General features: G+C 36.2%; 2 protein-coding genes across 8 annotated transcripts; one reads left to right on the top strand and one right to left on the bottom strand.

The window, feature by feature from the left end:
* Nucleotides 1-1,317: 1,317 nt before the first annotated feature.
* Nucleotides 1,318-17,880, bottom strand: LOC102801626 (uncharacterized). 5 transcript variants are annotated; one of them, XM_078005420.2, is made up of 5 exons: nucleotides 17,741-17,880; nucleotides 4,459-4,602; nucleotides 4,277-4,361; nucleotides 3,546-4,137; nucleotides 1,318-3,337 (listed from the first exon to the last, which is right to left on the bottom strand). In XM_078005420.2, exons 2-5 carry the CDS (start codon nucleotides 4,581-4,583, stop codon nucleotides 3,279-3,281), a joined length of 861 nt encoding a protein of 286 aa, XP_077861546.1. In that variant the 5' UTR covers nucleotides 4,584-4,602; nucleotides 17,741-17,880; the 3' UTR covers nucleotides 1,318-3,278. The 5 variants fall into 5 exon arrangements, with proteins under 5 accessions (XP_077861546.1, XP_085353768.1, XP_085353769.1 ...); XM_085497642.1 differs by having other exon boundaries at nucleotides 17,746-17,880; XM_085497643.1 differs by lacking the exon at nucleotides 17,741-17,880 and adding an exon at nucleotides 10,752-10,820.
* On the top strand, nucleotides 7,462-13,911 carry LOC144341977 (uncharacterized). 3 transcript variants are annotated; one of them, XM_085497638.1, is made up of 4 exons: nucleotides 7,464-7,665; nucleotides 9,635-9,864; nucleotides 10,053-12,444; nucleotides 12,578-13,911. In XM_085497638.1, the coding sequence occupies exons 3-4, from the start codon at nucleotides 12,228-12,230 to the stop codon at nucleotides 13,432-13,434; spliced, it is 1,074 nt and encodes a 357-aa protein (XP_085353764.1). In that variant the 5' UTR covers nucleotides 7,464-7,665; nucleotides 9,635-9,864; nucleotides 10,053-12,227; the 3' UTR covers nucleotides 13,435-13,911. The 3 variants fall into 3 exon arrangements, with proteins under 3 accessions (XP_085353767.1, XP_085353766.1, XP_085353764.1); XM_085497641.1 differs by lacking the exon at nucleotides 9,635-9,864 and having other exon boundaries at nucleotides 7,462-7,665; nucleotides 12,310-12,444; XM_085497640.1 differs by lacking the exon at nucleotides 9,635-9,864 and having other exon boundaries at nucleotides 7,462-7,665; nucleotides 12,307-12,444.
* Nucleotides 17,881-18,364: the final 484 nt, after the last annotated feature.

Raw genomic sequence — 18,364 nt, 5'->3', positions numbered from 1 at the left:
CATCAACAAATTTATAGGCAATATGGGTAATAGTTATTATTAAGAACACATTTGTACGATTAACTTTTTAATCTATTGTTCTGAAATAAAATTTAAAAAAATATATGCATAAGCGCGTGTGTGAATTGTGGAAAACAGAGTGACCCCCCCCCCATTCGCAAAATCAAAAACAGGGTAACCCCCCTACTGATCCACCCCCAGGCCGAAGTAACTGACCAATCCCTAACAACAGCATACGTCCTAGCAATAAAATAAAATGACTTCTAAGGACTGAATGTTTTTTTGCGAACTTTGTATACGGTGCCCAGTTTTAGTTATAAACCGACGTTAGCTTCACGTTCATGTCCTACCATGGCAACAGCCGAAAACATATTGCTAGTTTTTTTTTTAGTGGAGTGGATCGCCAACCGGGTTGTTTTCATTGGCAAAATCGTTCAGCAACTTGTTTGGCATATTAGGTGTACATCACATGGACTACTACGATTGAGAGAACTTTATGTATGTTGAATGAGTTTTATAAACCCCGAATGGCTCTTGGAAGATCCACCCGCAGTAAAATTAGCGATTGCCATGGAGGCGCAACAATCAACATCAAAATCCCAGGAGGTTTCTGCTGGCGACGTTACCCAGTTCCAAATAAAGATCACCAACGCCAAATAAGCAACATTTTAACCGGTAATCAAGATTAATTCAATCCACGGCTAACAAGCAACATCACAAGTGAAGTTGTAGCGTGAAGCTCAGCGACTACTGCTGACAACGTAAGTCATGCTTGCGTGCCTTCACCATTGTATTCAAACGAATCACGTGGTGTGCCGTTCTCTTTCAAACCCGGGATTCGATCAATAGGGGAGTTTCAGTAAAAAAAACACATTGCAAATCATGCAAATTCAACATTTTCAAACCAGTATACTAAAACAGAAATGCTCAGCGATGCAAAAGAAGGATAGATGTTACTTTTCATTATACACATCTCTGTTGATACAATCCCTCACATATTCTATTCCCAGTTATACCTGCGTAAATGGATTAGCCTCTTTTGATGTTGACATTCAGACTAAAATCACGTGACAGGCTGTTAAAATTGGCTGTTGCATACACTTTCGCCGGTCTGGAAAATGTGTTTAGTTAGCTCTCATTCAAGTAACAATGCAGATTTCCCAGTGGGAGTGAAACTATTCGACTCTGCCATTAAATAATAGGGGTGTTTTGAGCAAAAAAACGAATAACCCTGGAGTGCACACAACACACTGAATTTCGGAACAAATCTTGCATTATTTACAGCAGCAGAATACCACAGAAACATCAGACGAAACATGGAAACACTATATATATGTATTTCGGTCTGAACCCTCTCTATTGCAATTCCAGGAATTACCCTCCATATGTGCAACCATTTTCCACCTTGGCACCACCCAAGCCTGAAAACAAAATCTTAATACCACGCTGAAGCGTTTGGTAATAATGCCATTTATAGGGGAGATAATGAAAATACACTATGTGTACTGTGGTAGACTCACACGATATAAAGAAATTACAACTACTGTAACAAAAGAAACACGTACGTAGCCATGACACATTGCGAATATATGTTATAAAGCCAGTGAGTATGGGTAACTCAGCGTTAACAAGATGAACCAAGTCATTATGTCAATCATATTTGTTGCAAGTGTACAATCAAGTAATTAACTTACTTTTAATATTATCATCATTAGTTATATACCAGTCACTAATTAAGGTTATTATTATCATTCGTTATAAACCACACAGTGGCCTTACTAACTATTCATGTACACATACAATTAAAGGTTTGTTACTAGTACTAACAACCAACAGTAACTGGCTATAATTATATTTGTGTGTACATTGAACCAATGTAAAATTATTTTAAGAGTTACTTTTCTAAAATATGTCATTCAAAGACATACCAATGTTAACTTTACTTTCAGGATATAAGTGAGTATATTTCTAGTAATTGGTAATAATAATAATGTAATAAATTTCCTGGTTATATTGTTGTCATAAAACATTCTGATATAAATTCAATACATTAATATAAAATGTTGAAGTTGCATTCCCACTTTATAAATACATGAAATATCACTAAAAAGGTGCAACGTACTAGAAACACTAGAAATTACTCTCGTTTAAGGTTATTCCAATACTGTTTATGCTTACAGATTTATTTCAACTACAAAAGCAGGAAGCATGTACCAAGTTTTAGTCCATTTAAGTCAACAAAACATGTTGCAAAATCTGGCCGGTAATGTGAGGGCGCTTACACTGATGACAAGTGTCTACTCCATTAGAAAAACATACCTTCAATGTAACAGACTTTAAGAAAAAAACAAAGTTTTCTAAATCAGTGTTTATTGGGTACATTTCTAGCTTAATTTAAGTATATGGTGTATATATTGGTCGGGGGGGGGGTATATAAGTGAGACCTGGTACACATGCTGAAATATAGCTTTTCAAAAAATATATGATATTATACCCCTTTTTAAGTGCAGATACTTAAAATAGATACCCTATATACATACTAAAAATATATTGTTTTTAAGTTGAGGTAACATGAATTCATGAGATTCCTTTTTTAACACTTTATTACCCTAACACGGTAAACGCATATACGCGTCAAATAACTAAACAACACTCCTTTTACGCGTTTTTTTTTCTTCAGCTTGCGTACCATATTTGATTCAGAAAACTCCCTGGGAATGCAACTTTGACATTAAAAAAATACAATCAAACAAAAACAGAGATGCTAGAAAGTGCTCCTATGTGAAGTGAATTGAATATTTTTACTGAGCAATTAACATACAATCATTTCTGCGTCAGCAGTGATCATACTTGTCTATAGACTGATTTATAACTAATGATACATTGTGATTCGGTCAAAACAAGTTAAACATAAATCACAACAATATTCACAAATAAATACTCAGTTACATACACAGTATGCTGAGAAATAGTTGATTATTATGCAAATTTGCTAATTAATATGCACAGATTTGTACTAAAATCTATTCAGATCTGCAGTTAAGCACTAAGTGCACCCCATCCAACCGCATGTTCACGGGATATTGGTGGAACAAGATTTGACACGTCCACATATATGTGCCATATATATTTCAACAAAGTCAAAAATAACTGTTTTGTTGAAAACTTCTATATCGACCGTTCGATATTCGTGTAGCTTCATGCAGTGGCTGTAGAGACTTATTTCAACGATTGGAGAGAGCGAAATAGTTACGTACGTACGTACTAAAAACACTACATTATGCCATATGTAGGAGCGTCTTGTCTTCATCATCTGAGGCACTGTTCTTTGAAATGCCTGGGAAATAGGTAAATAATAACAACATAGTATACACAAAAGCCCAAAAACGTTCTTTGATGAAATCTAAGTATATAGATATGTCTTATTAAATATATAATTGTACATGGTGGTACTGCGAATTGAATGAACTGTGTTTGTGATTTAATATGTATCGCTAGAACTTTGTGGTATATGAAAAAAAAATAACTGACTAATTTATAGTTACCTGGAGACGAGATCAGAGACGGTGAACTTAGTGACGTCATGTCGGAGAAAACCGCCGAGTCACTGTGGACGAGTCTATTTGTTTCCTTTGGCACGCCATGTAGGTTTGGAACAGTTTCGTTGTGTGCAATGGAAACCTCTGGGCCTTGTTCATCTCTAGAGCGTCCAACCGTTTGATCTGTAGAAACGTTAATGGTGACTTTTAAAGGAGAAGTTACTCTGACATTGTGACTTTGTATCTTTCGATCCATTTTTTCCAGAAGTTCTTTTTCATTTCTTCTAAGTTGCAACTGCATTTCCTTCTCCCAACAACTCCGTGTAAATTCGTGCACTTGTTTCATCTGCTGCATTTCTTGCTTCAACGCATCTATGTTACTATTCGCATCTTGTAGCTCGCTCGTTAATCTCTCGACCTGCTTCTGCAAAATCTGTACTCGTCGACTAGAATCTGGTAAAATATCTCCTCTCGGGGATGCCACTTCATCCAGACTACTCGCCAACAGTTTCAGATCTACAATTCGCTCCTTCAATTCAAGAAGGTCGCTTTCCCCATTGTGTTTGTATGGATAATAATCTTCACCTTCATCTGTAACCTGTGTGCCCAAAACCGAATGGGATACAGAGTGTTAACTATTTAAATAAATGTATCTATGGTTACTTATTTTCCTCATGTGTATGGCGTCTTTATAAATTCTAATGATACACTCGTCTAAGTTAGATACATAAATATACCTGAGTAGGGTATGGTAGTGATGAATCGTGTGTTGACACATCCAGACTTATACTTGTTCTGCCAGGTGTAGAAAGCTGGGCGACACTATATTTGGAAGATAGATAACGATTATTAACAGTCCTAAATGCAACGTGGAAGAACAATACATTGGTTATTATAGGAACTTAGAGAATATTCTCACCTTAGAGGAATATCGCTAGTCTTTAAAATATGTGAACTGTCACGCGGACCAGGGACTAGGTCAGTTTCATTATCACATATTGCATTACAAGTTTTGGTACTCTCAATTCGTGCAATCTCAGACATGATTGGCGCATTCCAGTATCTGAAATAGAACAAATTAAATTACAATGTGTTCGACACTCATCAAATGGTTTACTTATGTGATGTTCATGGAAAGGTCATTCAGAACTCCCCATGCATCAATATTGGAAATTACTTCACACACTTGTGGCAAACAACAAGAAATTTCAGTGTGGCCTAGAGTGTTTACAACCTTAAATGTTAAACAGCTCCCAATCGCAATTGGAGATGGTGGCAGTATTTACCGCACATATCACACATGAACTGCCTTCCGCATATTAATTCCGTTCACAGTGATCATCTATTCAAAGTACACGAAACTGATGATAGACCAATGACAAACGAACAATATGAGGATTATCGTAGTCCAGGCTATATGTCAGGTGATTAAGTCAACCACAACTTGTCAGAAACAGTAGCTATTGCACTCAAAAACGTCAATTGTTCGAGCCCTTCTCCTGCTGACTACAGCCATCGATTATCGCCCGGACCTATTTCGTTTGTTCGCAACTTTTGTATCCATACACTATTATTGGAATCGGTGATGTAACTCTAGTTACTATGCACTGCCTTAGCAGTAAATAGGACAACCCTTAAATAAAGAAATTAATAACAATATAATAAAGCCTGTATAAACTCGTAACATAGCATGGTTTATACGCGACAACACGCACTACACCATTCCAACCGATGTACCCAGCAGCATGTATCAGTGCTCAGTAAATATCACAATAGATGTCACTGTGAATCTAACTAAACCAAAATTTAATTTGATATACATGCAGACATAACAAAACAATCACACTGTTAAATCATAATAAGTGCATCTCAATTTGAACACATGTGCGAGATATAATTCATACATGCGTTTATACGAGTTGATCATATCCAAATAAAAATGAATACTAATGAATACTAATTAAAATTCTTAAAATCCCAACATCGTGGTTAACCAGTATTCATGGTTAATCATTTTCAACTACTATTTTCTACATTATGTTTATATTTGTTATAAATGTTCAAGCACCGAAACGCCATTTACGTCATTTTAGTGTATAAACCGCACTCAACTATAATGTCACAATTATTCTTGATATTGTTCATTACAAGACACTGTGCATGTGCACGTAATATATTTTTTTTATAAATAACAGTTTGGATACGTTTGTAGAAAATATATCAACCCCACGCCACATCGTCTCCATTCGTACAATTAAGCTTAGCTTAGTTTCACTTCCGGTCGGTTGGGACAATGCTGAATATATAATGGGTGAAAGGTTGCTCTGTATTTCGTATAGTTTTCAGATTTCTAAACAAGTAATGGCTGTTATTTCGTAGAATTAAATGCGATTTCTATGAAACCTTTGATCACTTTTGAAGCGTCTCATACAATGGGACATACCAATGTAAGCACTGGTTCCTCTGCATTTAAATTTCTACCTAAATGTTTCACTTAATTAAACCTAATATGCTGAATTTTAAGACAACAAATATAATGTATATTGATTGGAGGCAGAACATTTATGAAATGTATCATGGTTATGCTTATTAAATAAATATGTATAATCACCCTATGAATTATAATGACCATATTAATCCAATATGTTTTAAAACATTAAAACTCTAACGTAATATTTGTTTTTGAAAATAATTAAGAGATATCTCACTTGTGGTACTGCTCACGCATTTTTCAACATTTTTTACTTTATTTTGAGTGCTGTATTGCGGTCAGGAGAAGAGACAATCAGTTCCAAATGAACAGATTGCAGAATAGGTTAAACAGGGCTGAGATAGTTCGTAATGATCAAGTCACATTAAATGGTAGTAAGTCAAGAAACAAATACATGACGTCAGGGAACTGTCTCTTATCAGGGTTCATTATTGTGATGTTAATTTCTGCTTTTAGATTAATTATATTTGAAATTGTATTTAATATATTTATGCAATATATATTGCCATTCTGTTTTCGACATTGTGAAGTACTTTGGTTTTTATGCAGACAAATACAGTATTTTAGTAAGTAGATTCATATTTATTAAAGTTATTGTTCATACACGAGTTCTCGAACACACTACATAGTTTGTAATTACATTCACAAATAAAAGGCAAAAATATATAGAGAACATAGTAAATTATCTTTTCTGTAATATTCCTGTATTGATTATTTATAGGTACACAGGGATTATTATGAATTATTCTTAACACATTTCAAAATTATCTTGTCAAAATTATCTTGTCAAAATCAGGGTTTTTTTCAGTGTATTTTCTTCCAAAATACGTAAGAATTTTACAATCTCGAAAACAAAAAGTCTTTATTGTAGTGTTATATTATATATTGATTAACTTTAATAATCGTTATGTATTGTAAAGGACTTGTATTGCGTTATAGTACATTCTGGGAGAGTGGATAGTGAAAATGGTGGTCTGGGTGAAATTTAAATGTATAATGTACGTGACTACCATCTAATCGAAATAACACGTCACAGCTACATCAAGTTTTGTAACCCCCGTTTAACTGATGTTTAATCAATATTAGTCAAACGAACATCTACAATGAGAATAATGAGAATAAAGAACAACAGGATTACATCAGTTGTTACTTAGTCCAGCTTGTCTAATTGTGTTGAAACACGAACTCCATTCGTAAATGTATTTTTTATGAAATTGCATATTTTAGTAAATGTTTGCTTTGTTAGGTTCAGCTCCCGGGAATTTGTATTGATATAGGCCATGCGAGGGAAAACCGCGTAACTTTTTCCTAGAAGTATACGTTTCCAAGAATTTGCCTGTCAGAGTAAACATAATTTAATTTCGCATCTGATTACATTTGGTTCCTGGAAAATTACGTCCTTTATTCCTAGAACTCTTAATTGAGCAAACATTTCCACGATTTTGTCTATCAGATTATATTTATTTAACGATTTCCCATCTGGTTTAAAAACACAGTTGGAATATTTTCACAGAACAGGGACACATATCTACGTTCAACATACACGTTGATAATCTCAGTATAGCTACATGACACTGTGCGTATATAGGTGGCTCGTGATATTGTGGCAGAATATGGCAGGATAAGTCTCCAGAGGTAAGTCAACATTAAATTGTATAATACGTCAAGATATGTTATCGGTGCGATTTTCACGCTACGGTCACACACTCGGAAAGCTGGTAAATTTTGAGGAAGTTAGTACAAAATGAAAGAAAAAGCTTGCGTATTACACAGAAAAAATGCACAGTGTTTTCCTACTATGTCCCATCTCTGAGTTTGTAATGTACTACATGATATACAATGTTAATATGAGTCTGAATTATTAGCATTATCGTCAACACATGCAGTATAATCTACTAGTGTTACTAATCAACAAATCATTTAAACACACTTCATAGGTTATTTATTTTTCTACGAGGTGATTTAATATAATTGTATTCACTTGTATTTATTTAATGACCATTCACACCACAAAGTGTAAATTTAAACTCCTATAATGGCCTATTGATTTTTTTAGTTTGACAATTTTGACGAACCAATCTCAACTCAGCTACAGTAACTAATAGTGCACGTGTGCATTTTCACGCTAGAACTGTCACTATACGGCAGCCAGGTACGTGGTCGGGCATGTCTGGTCAGATGTTCGGTATACACTTGCAGCTTTTGTTTCGAAAGAAAACAACAGGATGTGCCCTCCTCTCTCTCTGCCAGTCACGAAATATATTTTTCACAGTGAACGCGACCCAGACGTCGCAGGCGAGTTTACGAGGATCCGTTTCCCGTTATACTGTTTCACATTGTACCTAGACATTTTATCGGCGGCGTGCTGATTTTCACAGATCTTGAAATAGTAGAAACTTTCCAACAGATGCGCGAGGCACCGAAGGGGTCTGTAAATTATATTTCATAATGGAAAAGGGTGATATTTCAGAAATGAAAACTGTCGTATTTTTGTCGTATTTCTGTTGTACGTTGATATAATGTGTGACAGTAGCAATGATTGAACTATTTTACCATGATTTTGAACTAGTGTGTGTGTGTGCCTGTGTTGTGTTCAGTTGGCCATAATTTATGCATTCACTGCGTGATTTCGTGATACTATACTATAATAGACTATACTTGAACAACAATGAACGACCCCCATCCCATAATGAGTGAAAGTTAATTTTGTGCGAAACAGTTTCGGAGTCACTGGCCACTGATTCTACATAATTTAAAACGTCACTCTTGGAATATGTTTTCACGATATCACATGGCAAAATAAAATGAAAAAGAAACTAGATTTGCTGTATCAAATATTTAATGTATATAATATCATTTACATTGCAAGTGAACGAGTGACTGGTGTGTATTATGGAGTAGCATTGTGGTTAACGACAGCCCAAGTAAACCTCACTCGAGGACACCATCTCGGCGCCCGGCTACAAGCTCGCATTATGCTACGCCAGTGGGTGTACCGACGGTTTGTTTCAGATCGCTGCTGCTGATTGGCCGTGTGTGCGTATGGGTACATTAATGAAGCCGTATTGTTATCCAATTTAATGCATGTTTTCAGAGAGTCAGGGTAGATGTTATTGACAACTGTTCTCTTAGCGTAAATGGTGGTAACAGAAAAATATTGCGCACAAAATCGAACCATTCACTTGCCTCGTTTACAACATTATTCAGTTGAAAACATCTCATGATATCCGACCATATTTACAACCCTAATTTGACTAGTTATTGGAGTGGTAATTTGCAGGCCGACAAACAAAATATCATCACGGCAAAACATAGCTCAATAGTTCTTATTCGCTTATTGTATAAGCCTTAAAAGTCATTGGTCATGGGGACTGCATGGGGTGATGGGTATGATCCGACAAACGGAAAATAGTCGGCAAAGAGCAAAGTAGATGCGTTAGGGCCTTTAGCTGCCATGGCCAGTTTAGAATTCATTGTGTCCTTTGTCATATATTGCATATTGTCCCACCGAGCATCAGCAAAAATGCTACAAAGTATCATTAAAGATATATTTAAAGCTTATGAATTGGCAAGTAGATTAGATAATATTTTCTCTCACTTGCAGGATAAGGTAGATATCACCACCTATCTTCACCAGATCCACACCAAAAGTATATTATATATTATCAAGCGCAAAACTAACTTGGGGTGTCTGCATTGCCGACAAAATTGGTGTCACACTACAAGACCACGTGTGGCAAGGCTTCGGACACAACGCTCAAATACAGCGGCAAGTTCACATGAAGAATATTACAGGCTGCATTTAGCTCTTTTCTTGTCTTGACCACCTATGCAGTTAAGTGAATTGAATGAACAGTTAAAACAGCTAGAACACAATAAAATTTGATCTTATATTTTTGATTTAGCAGACAAGAATATGTCCAATCACTGCGTCTGTTTAAATCTGATACTACTTTCCTAGTTTGGTTCATTTGTTTTGCATTTTACAAGGTAATGATGGCATGTGCACTATTTCTTTCCAGGTTTAGCAGCCAAAACTAGGCAATTTATCGGATTAGTGCAGTCTGTGTTATTGGATAATAGTATACAGCTACGGTTTGAAACGATCATTTAAACATATGCCGAAGATTTGCCTACAGCAGAATTGTTCGATTACGAGTTGTATATTTGGAAGAGGCACTCGCAGCACAAATTCAGTGTCAACAATTTACCCCAGTGTGTTGCTTCAGCGCTGGAAGTATGCGATGAATCGTATTTTCCCAACATATTTATTTTACTACAAATAGCTGCGACCATTCAAGTGACAAGCTGTAAGTGTGAGCGCAGTTCCTACGTGTTGAGAAGGTTGAATACATATAATGCTGTATATGATGTACCATAAAATCTCACTCGAGGCACAGTGAACCACATAAATAAACAATGTAGTGATTCTGATAGAACGATTGACTGTAATTTGAACAAAGTACAATGTGTTTGTAAACATATATACACCACCACATGATTGCCAAATTGCCAGACTAGCCCAATAATGTCTAAATACACAAACAATGGTCAGTTAAAATATAGGCAAATGTGAAAAAAATATATCATCGCAAACTGTAAAATTAGACAGAAACATGCCTCACTAAGTAACATGGAATGAACAATTGCATCACTACTAAATAAAGTACTTCTGATGACTTGAATGAATTGCATCACCGCCACACATAAGTCGTCCTTACCGTAATTTATAGACCAACCATCTATTGGTGGTAGATCAAATGTACTGGCCTTGAAGCAACGTTCTATATGTTTGTTATTTAAATGTTTGCTACCTATATGCTTGTTACTTATATGTTTGTTACAGGTTTCTCAACTCCAATAATGACATAGTCATAGCCTGTCTATAGATGGCTCTAGATAGACAAATGCCTAACTGCGGATTTCATGATATTGCAATATAATGGAAGTCGTCTTAAATGAAGTGAAAACGAATGATACACAAACAACATTAATAAATGCTAAATAAAACTCTGAATTTAGGCCACTATACATTTATTTTACTATATTATGCATGAAGGCCAAATGTAGCGAATGGCTACTACGCTACACTTACGCTGGTTAATGATCACGAGTTCAGCTTCAACGACTTTCTATAGAATTTGATGGGATCAATTCCTAGCTTAATGATAAAAGTATTCTCGCTCGCAAATCTACACGACTTTAATTAATGTATAGTAGTGCAAAACTGAACCCCTGTGAGCAACAGTAATGAATGCCCTTTACGTTCACAAAACATCTACAAATAGAAATGATCATGGTTATGTCACATTAACCAAATGGCCATTGCTCACCAAAACAAAAAACGTAGACTCAAAGTTTCTTTTTCGTAATCCTATCAAACAGCATATCTTGGCATTGGGGCAATCTCATTTTCAACAATAACAACATTACAATAAACAACAATAAAGTCAATAGATTGGTCTAATAAAATATTAATCTGATTCATTCATACTTTGGCAACTATATTCAGTTAGTTTACCAGTAAACATTTGACAACCAAAAAATCTCCTTTTCAATTGTATTGCTATTAATGATATCGCTGTAATGTCTGACAATGTAAAAGACTCATCCATGTGGATGCATATATATTTAGTGGAGAACTGACTTTAACTATATCACTGGAGGATAGAAACATTTAGAAACACTGAATATAGAAACATTTCAAAGTGAACATTATATCTTGGATTATGAAAATATATATTGGTACCCATGTATTTTCATCTCGGGTCAAAAGTCTAGAGCATTCAGTTGTGTGATGAAATTGAAGTAGGGTTACTTGCATAGTACTAAGATTTATCAAGTAGTGCTGTTATTGCCAATGTGGTGTGTAACAGTCACCGATATTATATGTTTACTAAGTTGAATGATAATTGTGTATTGGCCTTACCTACTTGACTATTATTTACCACTGGAAACTTTACACTGGAAACAACGGATGTTTACGATCTACTGACTTGCCTACATGAGACAGCTGCTAACAAGACCACATTCTGATTGTCTCATGTGGAAGCCAGGTGGTAACCCTGAACATGTATGTCTATAGAGGTCTTTCACTGACGTCATTGTTCCCTTGACAATGAGACGCGCCGCCATCTTGGAGGCCTTCATTCGTATTGTTGTTATTGCGTAACACAAGGTCGATCGTCTTCTCAAAAATGGTTTTGAAATGTGTAGTTTTTGAATGTACAAATCGAAAAGATCGGGACAAACATTTGCAATTTTATCGATTACCAGCAGTAGTGGTAAATCAAGGCGAAGATTGCGAAAATCTGAGTAGTGAAAGGCGACGAGAATGGCTGGCTAGCCTCGGACAGAAATTTGAAAACCGAAACATGGGTAACATCAGAATATGCTCGGCACATTTCATTGGTGGTAGGTTTCTCGCTGTTTACAATTTCAATTTTATTTATCACCAGGCATTGAAATTTGATAAAACCCAGTGGAATTGGTGGTAGAGAAAATCGATAATATGATAATCAAGTGTATTTTATTGTGTCTCCCGCAGGTGAAAAGGCCCGGCTCTATGACAAAGGTAACCCAAACTGGGTGCCAACAGTCAATGTCGGGCACGGGGAGAATGTTCTGAAGCAAACAATGGCAGTAAACAGGTACAATAGGCTCCACAATAGACAGAAAAGAAAAGCAGAGGAAAAGATCGTCATTGTGGAAGAGGGGTTGGCGTTGGAAAACAAGGAAAACGCTACAAGTACAACTGAGTTTGGCACTCAAACAGACCTAACTACCTCTATGTTAAAATCAATGGAGAATGAACTCCAAGCTCTAAGAACAGAAAACCAATCATTGAAAGAACAACTTTCTAAATATACAAATAAAATGTCACAGGTAGACTTAGAGGGAGACAATGAAAAAGTAAATTTTTTTACTGGCATCTCTTCATTTGCCATTTTAATTTCATTGTACAATTTCATAGAACAACACTTACCTCCTCGTACGTCTTTAGACAAATTTAGAATGTTTATGTTAACATTAATGAGACTTCGATTGAATTTGTCAGTACAATTTTTAGCCTATGAGTTTTCCATTTCACCTGCTTCAGTGTCAAGGATTATAACTTCAGTTATTAATGTTATGTACATTCGCACAAAACCATTCGTTTTTTGGCCAGATAGGGAGACTTTGAAGATGACTATGCCAATGCAGTTTAAACAGCATTGTGGTTCTAGATGTGCAGTAATTATTGACTGTTTTGAGGTGTTTGTAGAAAGACCATCAAATCTGAAAGCACGTGCTGAAACATGGTCTTCCTATAAACACCACAATACAGCCAATTTTTTGCTGGGCATTACACCACAGGGTACTGTGTCATTTTTGTCTAGAGCTTGGGGTGGTAGAGTGAGGTGACAAACACATTACAGAAAATAGTGGCATTCTTGACAATTTATTACCAGGAGATTTGATACTGGCTGATCGTGGTTTTAATATCCAGGAGAGTGTTGGTTCTGTTTGTGCAGAACTCAAGATTCCTGCATTTACCCGGGGAAAAAGCCAATTGTCTGCAGTTGATGTTGAAACAACCAGAAAAATAGCTAATGTAAGAATTCATGAGGAAAGGGTCATTGGAATGGTGCGACAGAAATATACAATACTGGGTAGTACTCTTCCAATCAATTTATTTATTTCTAAAGATGACCAGGGTACAACAATGGTAGACAAAATAGCACACGTATGTTGTTCATTAGCAAACCTCTCCGAGTCTGTTGTAGATTTTAATTGAACACTATTCATGCATATTTCACAGGTACTTACACTTTTTATGTACACCCACTTAATAGCATGCTTTTGTAAATATGAAATAAAATATTTTGTCTTGATATCATGTAGCATTATCAGTGTCATAATTTCTTTTCTAAATGTCAGAATTTAAACTACTGTACACATTAAAAAAAATGGATAAAAATAAACATTGGCTGCCTTGTACTGGAAATAATAAAAATGTAAACAAAATATTGCTTAACATTGGAGGCACACTCACTAAAATGTAAATAAATATTGACTGCATCATATTTAGTAATGAAATGTAAATAAATATTGGATATATAAAAGTATGATACTGGGTGAAAAAAATGCAATTAAATATTGACTGCATCATATTTTGTAATGAAATGTAAATAAATATTGGATATATAAAAGAATGATACTGGGTGAAAAAATGCAAATAAATATTGACTACATAACATTGAGAGATGTACTGTTTCATAATGTCAATATGGCTGCATCACACAATCTTTTCTTCCTCCTGTATTCTGGTAGTTTCCTACAGTCAGGACAAAACCATTTTCCCTTTGGTATATTTCTAATTCCAACACATTTGAAATGAAACCAGACAAGAGCACATTCTGTGTTGTCACAGGCAACCATGTTGCCTTGTTCTTCTTGGTTACAATAACAATACAGATTATCATCATTGCTATTGGACGTAGAGGCTGCATCATCATTGCTGACTTCTTTGTGATTGCTGGTGTAAAATTTTCCCAGAAGTTCTGGCATTATTGCGGTGTAAAATATATGTTTTGAACGTTCACAGATTGTTACCCAAAGCTCTTCGTCAAACATTATACTTTCAATGTGCATGTCATTCTTAGTCCAAACTACAAAATACCCCTGCTGTAAATTACATACACCCAACTGAGTCTGGACTTGGTAATAGTAACTGTGATCTTTCACAAGTGTTGCTACGCCATTCTCCTTCTTCAGGTAATCACAGCCATCAAGATTTTCATTTCGTAGATTGAAGGGGCATTTGATTTCTATACAAGATGTACTGCAGCAGTCACAAATGAAAACACCATCTGGGGAAGCTGCAATAAATGGCTGGTCTTGGTAAATTACAAGTCCCCTTCTTTCTATATGCCCATTTTCATGGTGTTGAGACATCACTTCGAAAAATTCACGCAGGCAGTGTCTTCATGCTCACATCCCCATCTAGTGGTCTCAGTTGAAAACTTGGAAAGCATGGGATAGCAGATGGATGATATTAGGCTTATCGAAGGGCTGTCTTGGTTGGTTCTGCATACTATTTTGGACGTTGATGAAGTTACTCTGCCTGCTCTAAACTGGAACCATCTATTTAATTTAGCCTGTTCTCTAGTATGTGACTCAACATTTTTTATTTGTTGTTCCGTCACTGTTATTTGAACTGTTGAACACTTCTCCAGTAACTCTTTATAATTTAAGTTGCTATAGTTGACATCATATAATGTTGTTAAAACTGGGTAACTTTCATCTGCAGTGATGGAATCATTGGAATGTGGCACAAACCCAGCAGCAAATGGCTGAACCAACGAGAGCAGTGAAGGCTTTGACCCAGTTAGATGAAACTCATTGAAAAGTGACTGTAGTTCTTGAGCTGTTGGTTGTGGTATGTTGTTAAGTGTAGCCAGTGGTGTTTTTGGAGCCAGGGGAGTTTGCGTCCAACTGTTTCTTTTTTGTTTTGGCTGATGTAAAGTCTATATCATTCATGTTCTTGTATGTCACAGATTTCAAAGATGATGGTAGAAGCCAATATGCCTTTTCATCAGTCACTGTTTTGGAGTCTCGAATCCTAACAGTAGCCTCCACTGCAAACAGAACTGCAGCCACATGGGTGCAGGTATCCCCAAGACCAGCCATGCAGTTACAATGAGCACACAGAACACTACCATTTTGTTTCGCTATCATCCAGGGCTGTAGGGGCTTCTCACTCATTCTCTGAGAATGCATGACCTGTGTAAAAAAATAAATATGAGGTAATTGAAGCCCCAAAGCACAAGATGTACAACAATTGTAATGTATCGTTATAGTTAATAGTAAACACACCAGACTGAGACCGAGATTTTCAACAGACATATATCTCTTAACAAAAGGACATCCACGACTGAGAAAACAGTGGACTATTAAAAATACTGACAATGCCATATATTAGTGCTCACCTTAGCAGATACTACAATGTTTTCATTGCACACAAATGTTTTCATTTCTCTCACCCAACCGGAAACAAATTGGTTGTAGGCTTCAAGACCTTTGTAACACTTTAAGTCATCCAGTGTGTAAGGGCTAGGATTGAAAACCAGGTAATTCACAATATCTGGATATGTCACGGACGGTAACAAGGCGACGTCTGCAGACCATTTAGTAGCATCAACCACGTAAGGGTCACAGCCCCCAATAGTAGACAGTTTTGCTTCATAACGTAGCTGTTCTGCACCAGAAAGTGTTTCACGATACAGACAGAGAGCATTTTTAGGTTTCAATTTAGAGCCAGACATGTTTGCAATGAAAGAAGTAAATGGAAATGACTGAAGGAAATGAACAGATACACTAGCAAACAATCAATCTATTTACGCGTACTATTGTTATGATCGCAGACGACACAGACGACGCAGACGACACAATTGTAGGACCTCCAAAATGGCTGACTTCCGGGTTAATGACGTCACGTGAAAGACCTCTATAAATAAGCTAGGCTGAGGACAGTTGGGGTCGATCTTTTCAACTAACAACCCTGTGTGTTGCTGCTGCGATATTGTGAGACAAGTGATACAGACTAAATCATCATCGGGTGAGACTTGTATGAACTGCTCTGTGATCTCCTGTTTCCCGAAATAACAGCGTTTTTCTACTAGCAAGACTCCTGTATTTCTTCGTCGTTGTGTTGCAAAAGCCGTTGACTGTCATCCATTTCTACATCCTGGAACTGTTTGCTACCACCAATGCACACTTCCCTAAGCAATCCCCTATTTTAGTGAATTAATTCATTGATTTTTCTGTGCTCTGTTTTGTGTAATTATTTTGAGAGGTATTAAAGCCAGGAGCTTTAACTTGATATTTCGGTGTATGTGTATTTCATTTCCAGTACTGTTGTCTTGTCTACCCCATTCTAGCAGTGAAAGTACCCCCTGTCCAGTGTGAGTTATGTATGTACCCCTCTCAATAGCAATAACCGTGACAGTCAGAATGAATCAAAGCTTGGATCTATGCTTGAAAGTTTGCTCTAAATATACATGTATGCATCTGACAGAAGTCGTGTAACATAGTTTAACCATGATTCAACAATGGTTTAAATCTGTGGGAATAACCATGGTTAAACCTAATTTGGTAAGTGCTACGGCTGTTGAGCATTCATAGACATCAACCTGATATACGTAATATGGTTAGGACCGATTCAAAGAGATCGATCTCAATCATTAGCACTTTTTAGCATTAGTTTTCTTCAACTTATATGGCAATATCCATGACGCTTTATACATTTAATAATAATATACATAAAATATTGTTTCCGGCCATGTTGCGTAAATTGCCTAATAAATTAACACAACTTAAAGAAAGAGTGGGATGAAATTTTGTATTTGTTCATGAACGCCCAGGGGACATATTTCGACATAATTCAATTCTAAACAACACAACTGCAATAAATAAATACCTAAACATCTCAGACCATGAACTCTATGAACTATGTGATCACGGACAAAGCCAAATTAAGAGCAGCGCAAATTGTTCAATAAATTTAAATGTATCGTGAGAGGACACCGGCCGCCAATACTAAACTATCGGCCGCCATCTTGTGTCGCATAAACAAATCCGCCTTCACACAATCCTTGCTCGAACGCTTGAGATACACACTAATAATCGATTGTTAATTAATTGTAAGGGATACAATAAACAAGAATACCTTACTTCGGAGACGAATATTTAGTTTCTGTGGAGGACGTGTTCCGTGCCCGTCATAACAGAAATAGTCTCGCCACTGTGAGTCACGCAATGATATCACCCGAAAAAAAATTTCACCAGTCTGAGAACACAATGACCCAGATTACATGGAATTAGAAGTTTTTTCTACGAATTACATAGTTTGTTTTTGTTGTTGCTGCTGTTCCTAACATTCAAATTAGCTTACTTGTTCTTTTGACAGCAGAGGCCGCGCTCTGTGCCCGTCAGAACAGAAATAGTCCCGCCACTGTGAGTCACGCAATAACATCATCTGAATAAATTTCCCCCAGAATACAATGACCCAGTTTACATGGAATTAAAAGTTTTTTCTACGAATTACATAAGTTTGTTTTTGTTGTTACTACTGCTGCTGTTGTTGTTGCTAACATTTTAAATGAGCTTACTAGTTCGCTTTACAACAACCTCAACGCCTTAGTTTATCCATATCTACTGCATCAACAATTCAGGTTAGAAAGCAGCACAACTTGTCTTTGTCTATGTCGCAATGCCAAACGTAATATTTAACCTCCAGACACAGCATTTTATTTGTATTGTTGTAGTCTAGTTATGTTTGTGTAGTGTATTC

This window comes from Saccoglossus kowalevskii, chromosome 4, assembly GCF_978046115.1.
Source record: "Saccoglossus kowalevskii chromosome 4, keSacKowa6.1, whole genome shotgun sequence".
Taxonomy (NCBI): Eukaryota; Metazoa; Hemichordata; class Enteropneusta; family Harrimaniidae; genus Saccoglossus; species Saccoglossus kowalevskii.
Note: the sequence above shows the minus strand (reverse complement) of the source record. Positions and strands in the feature narration are given on the sequence as shown.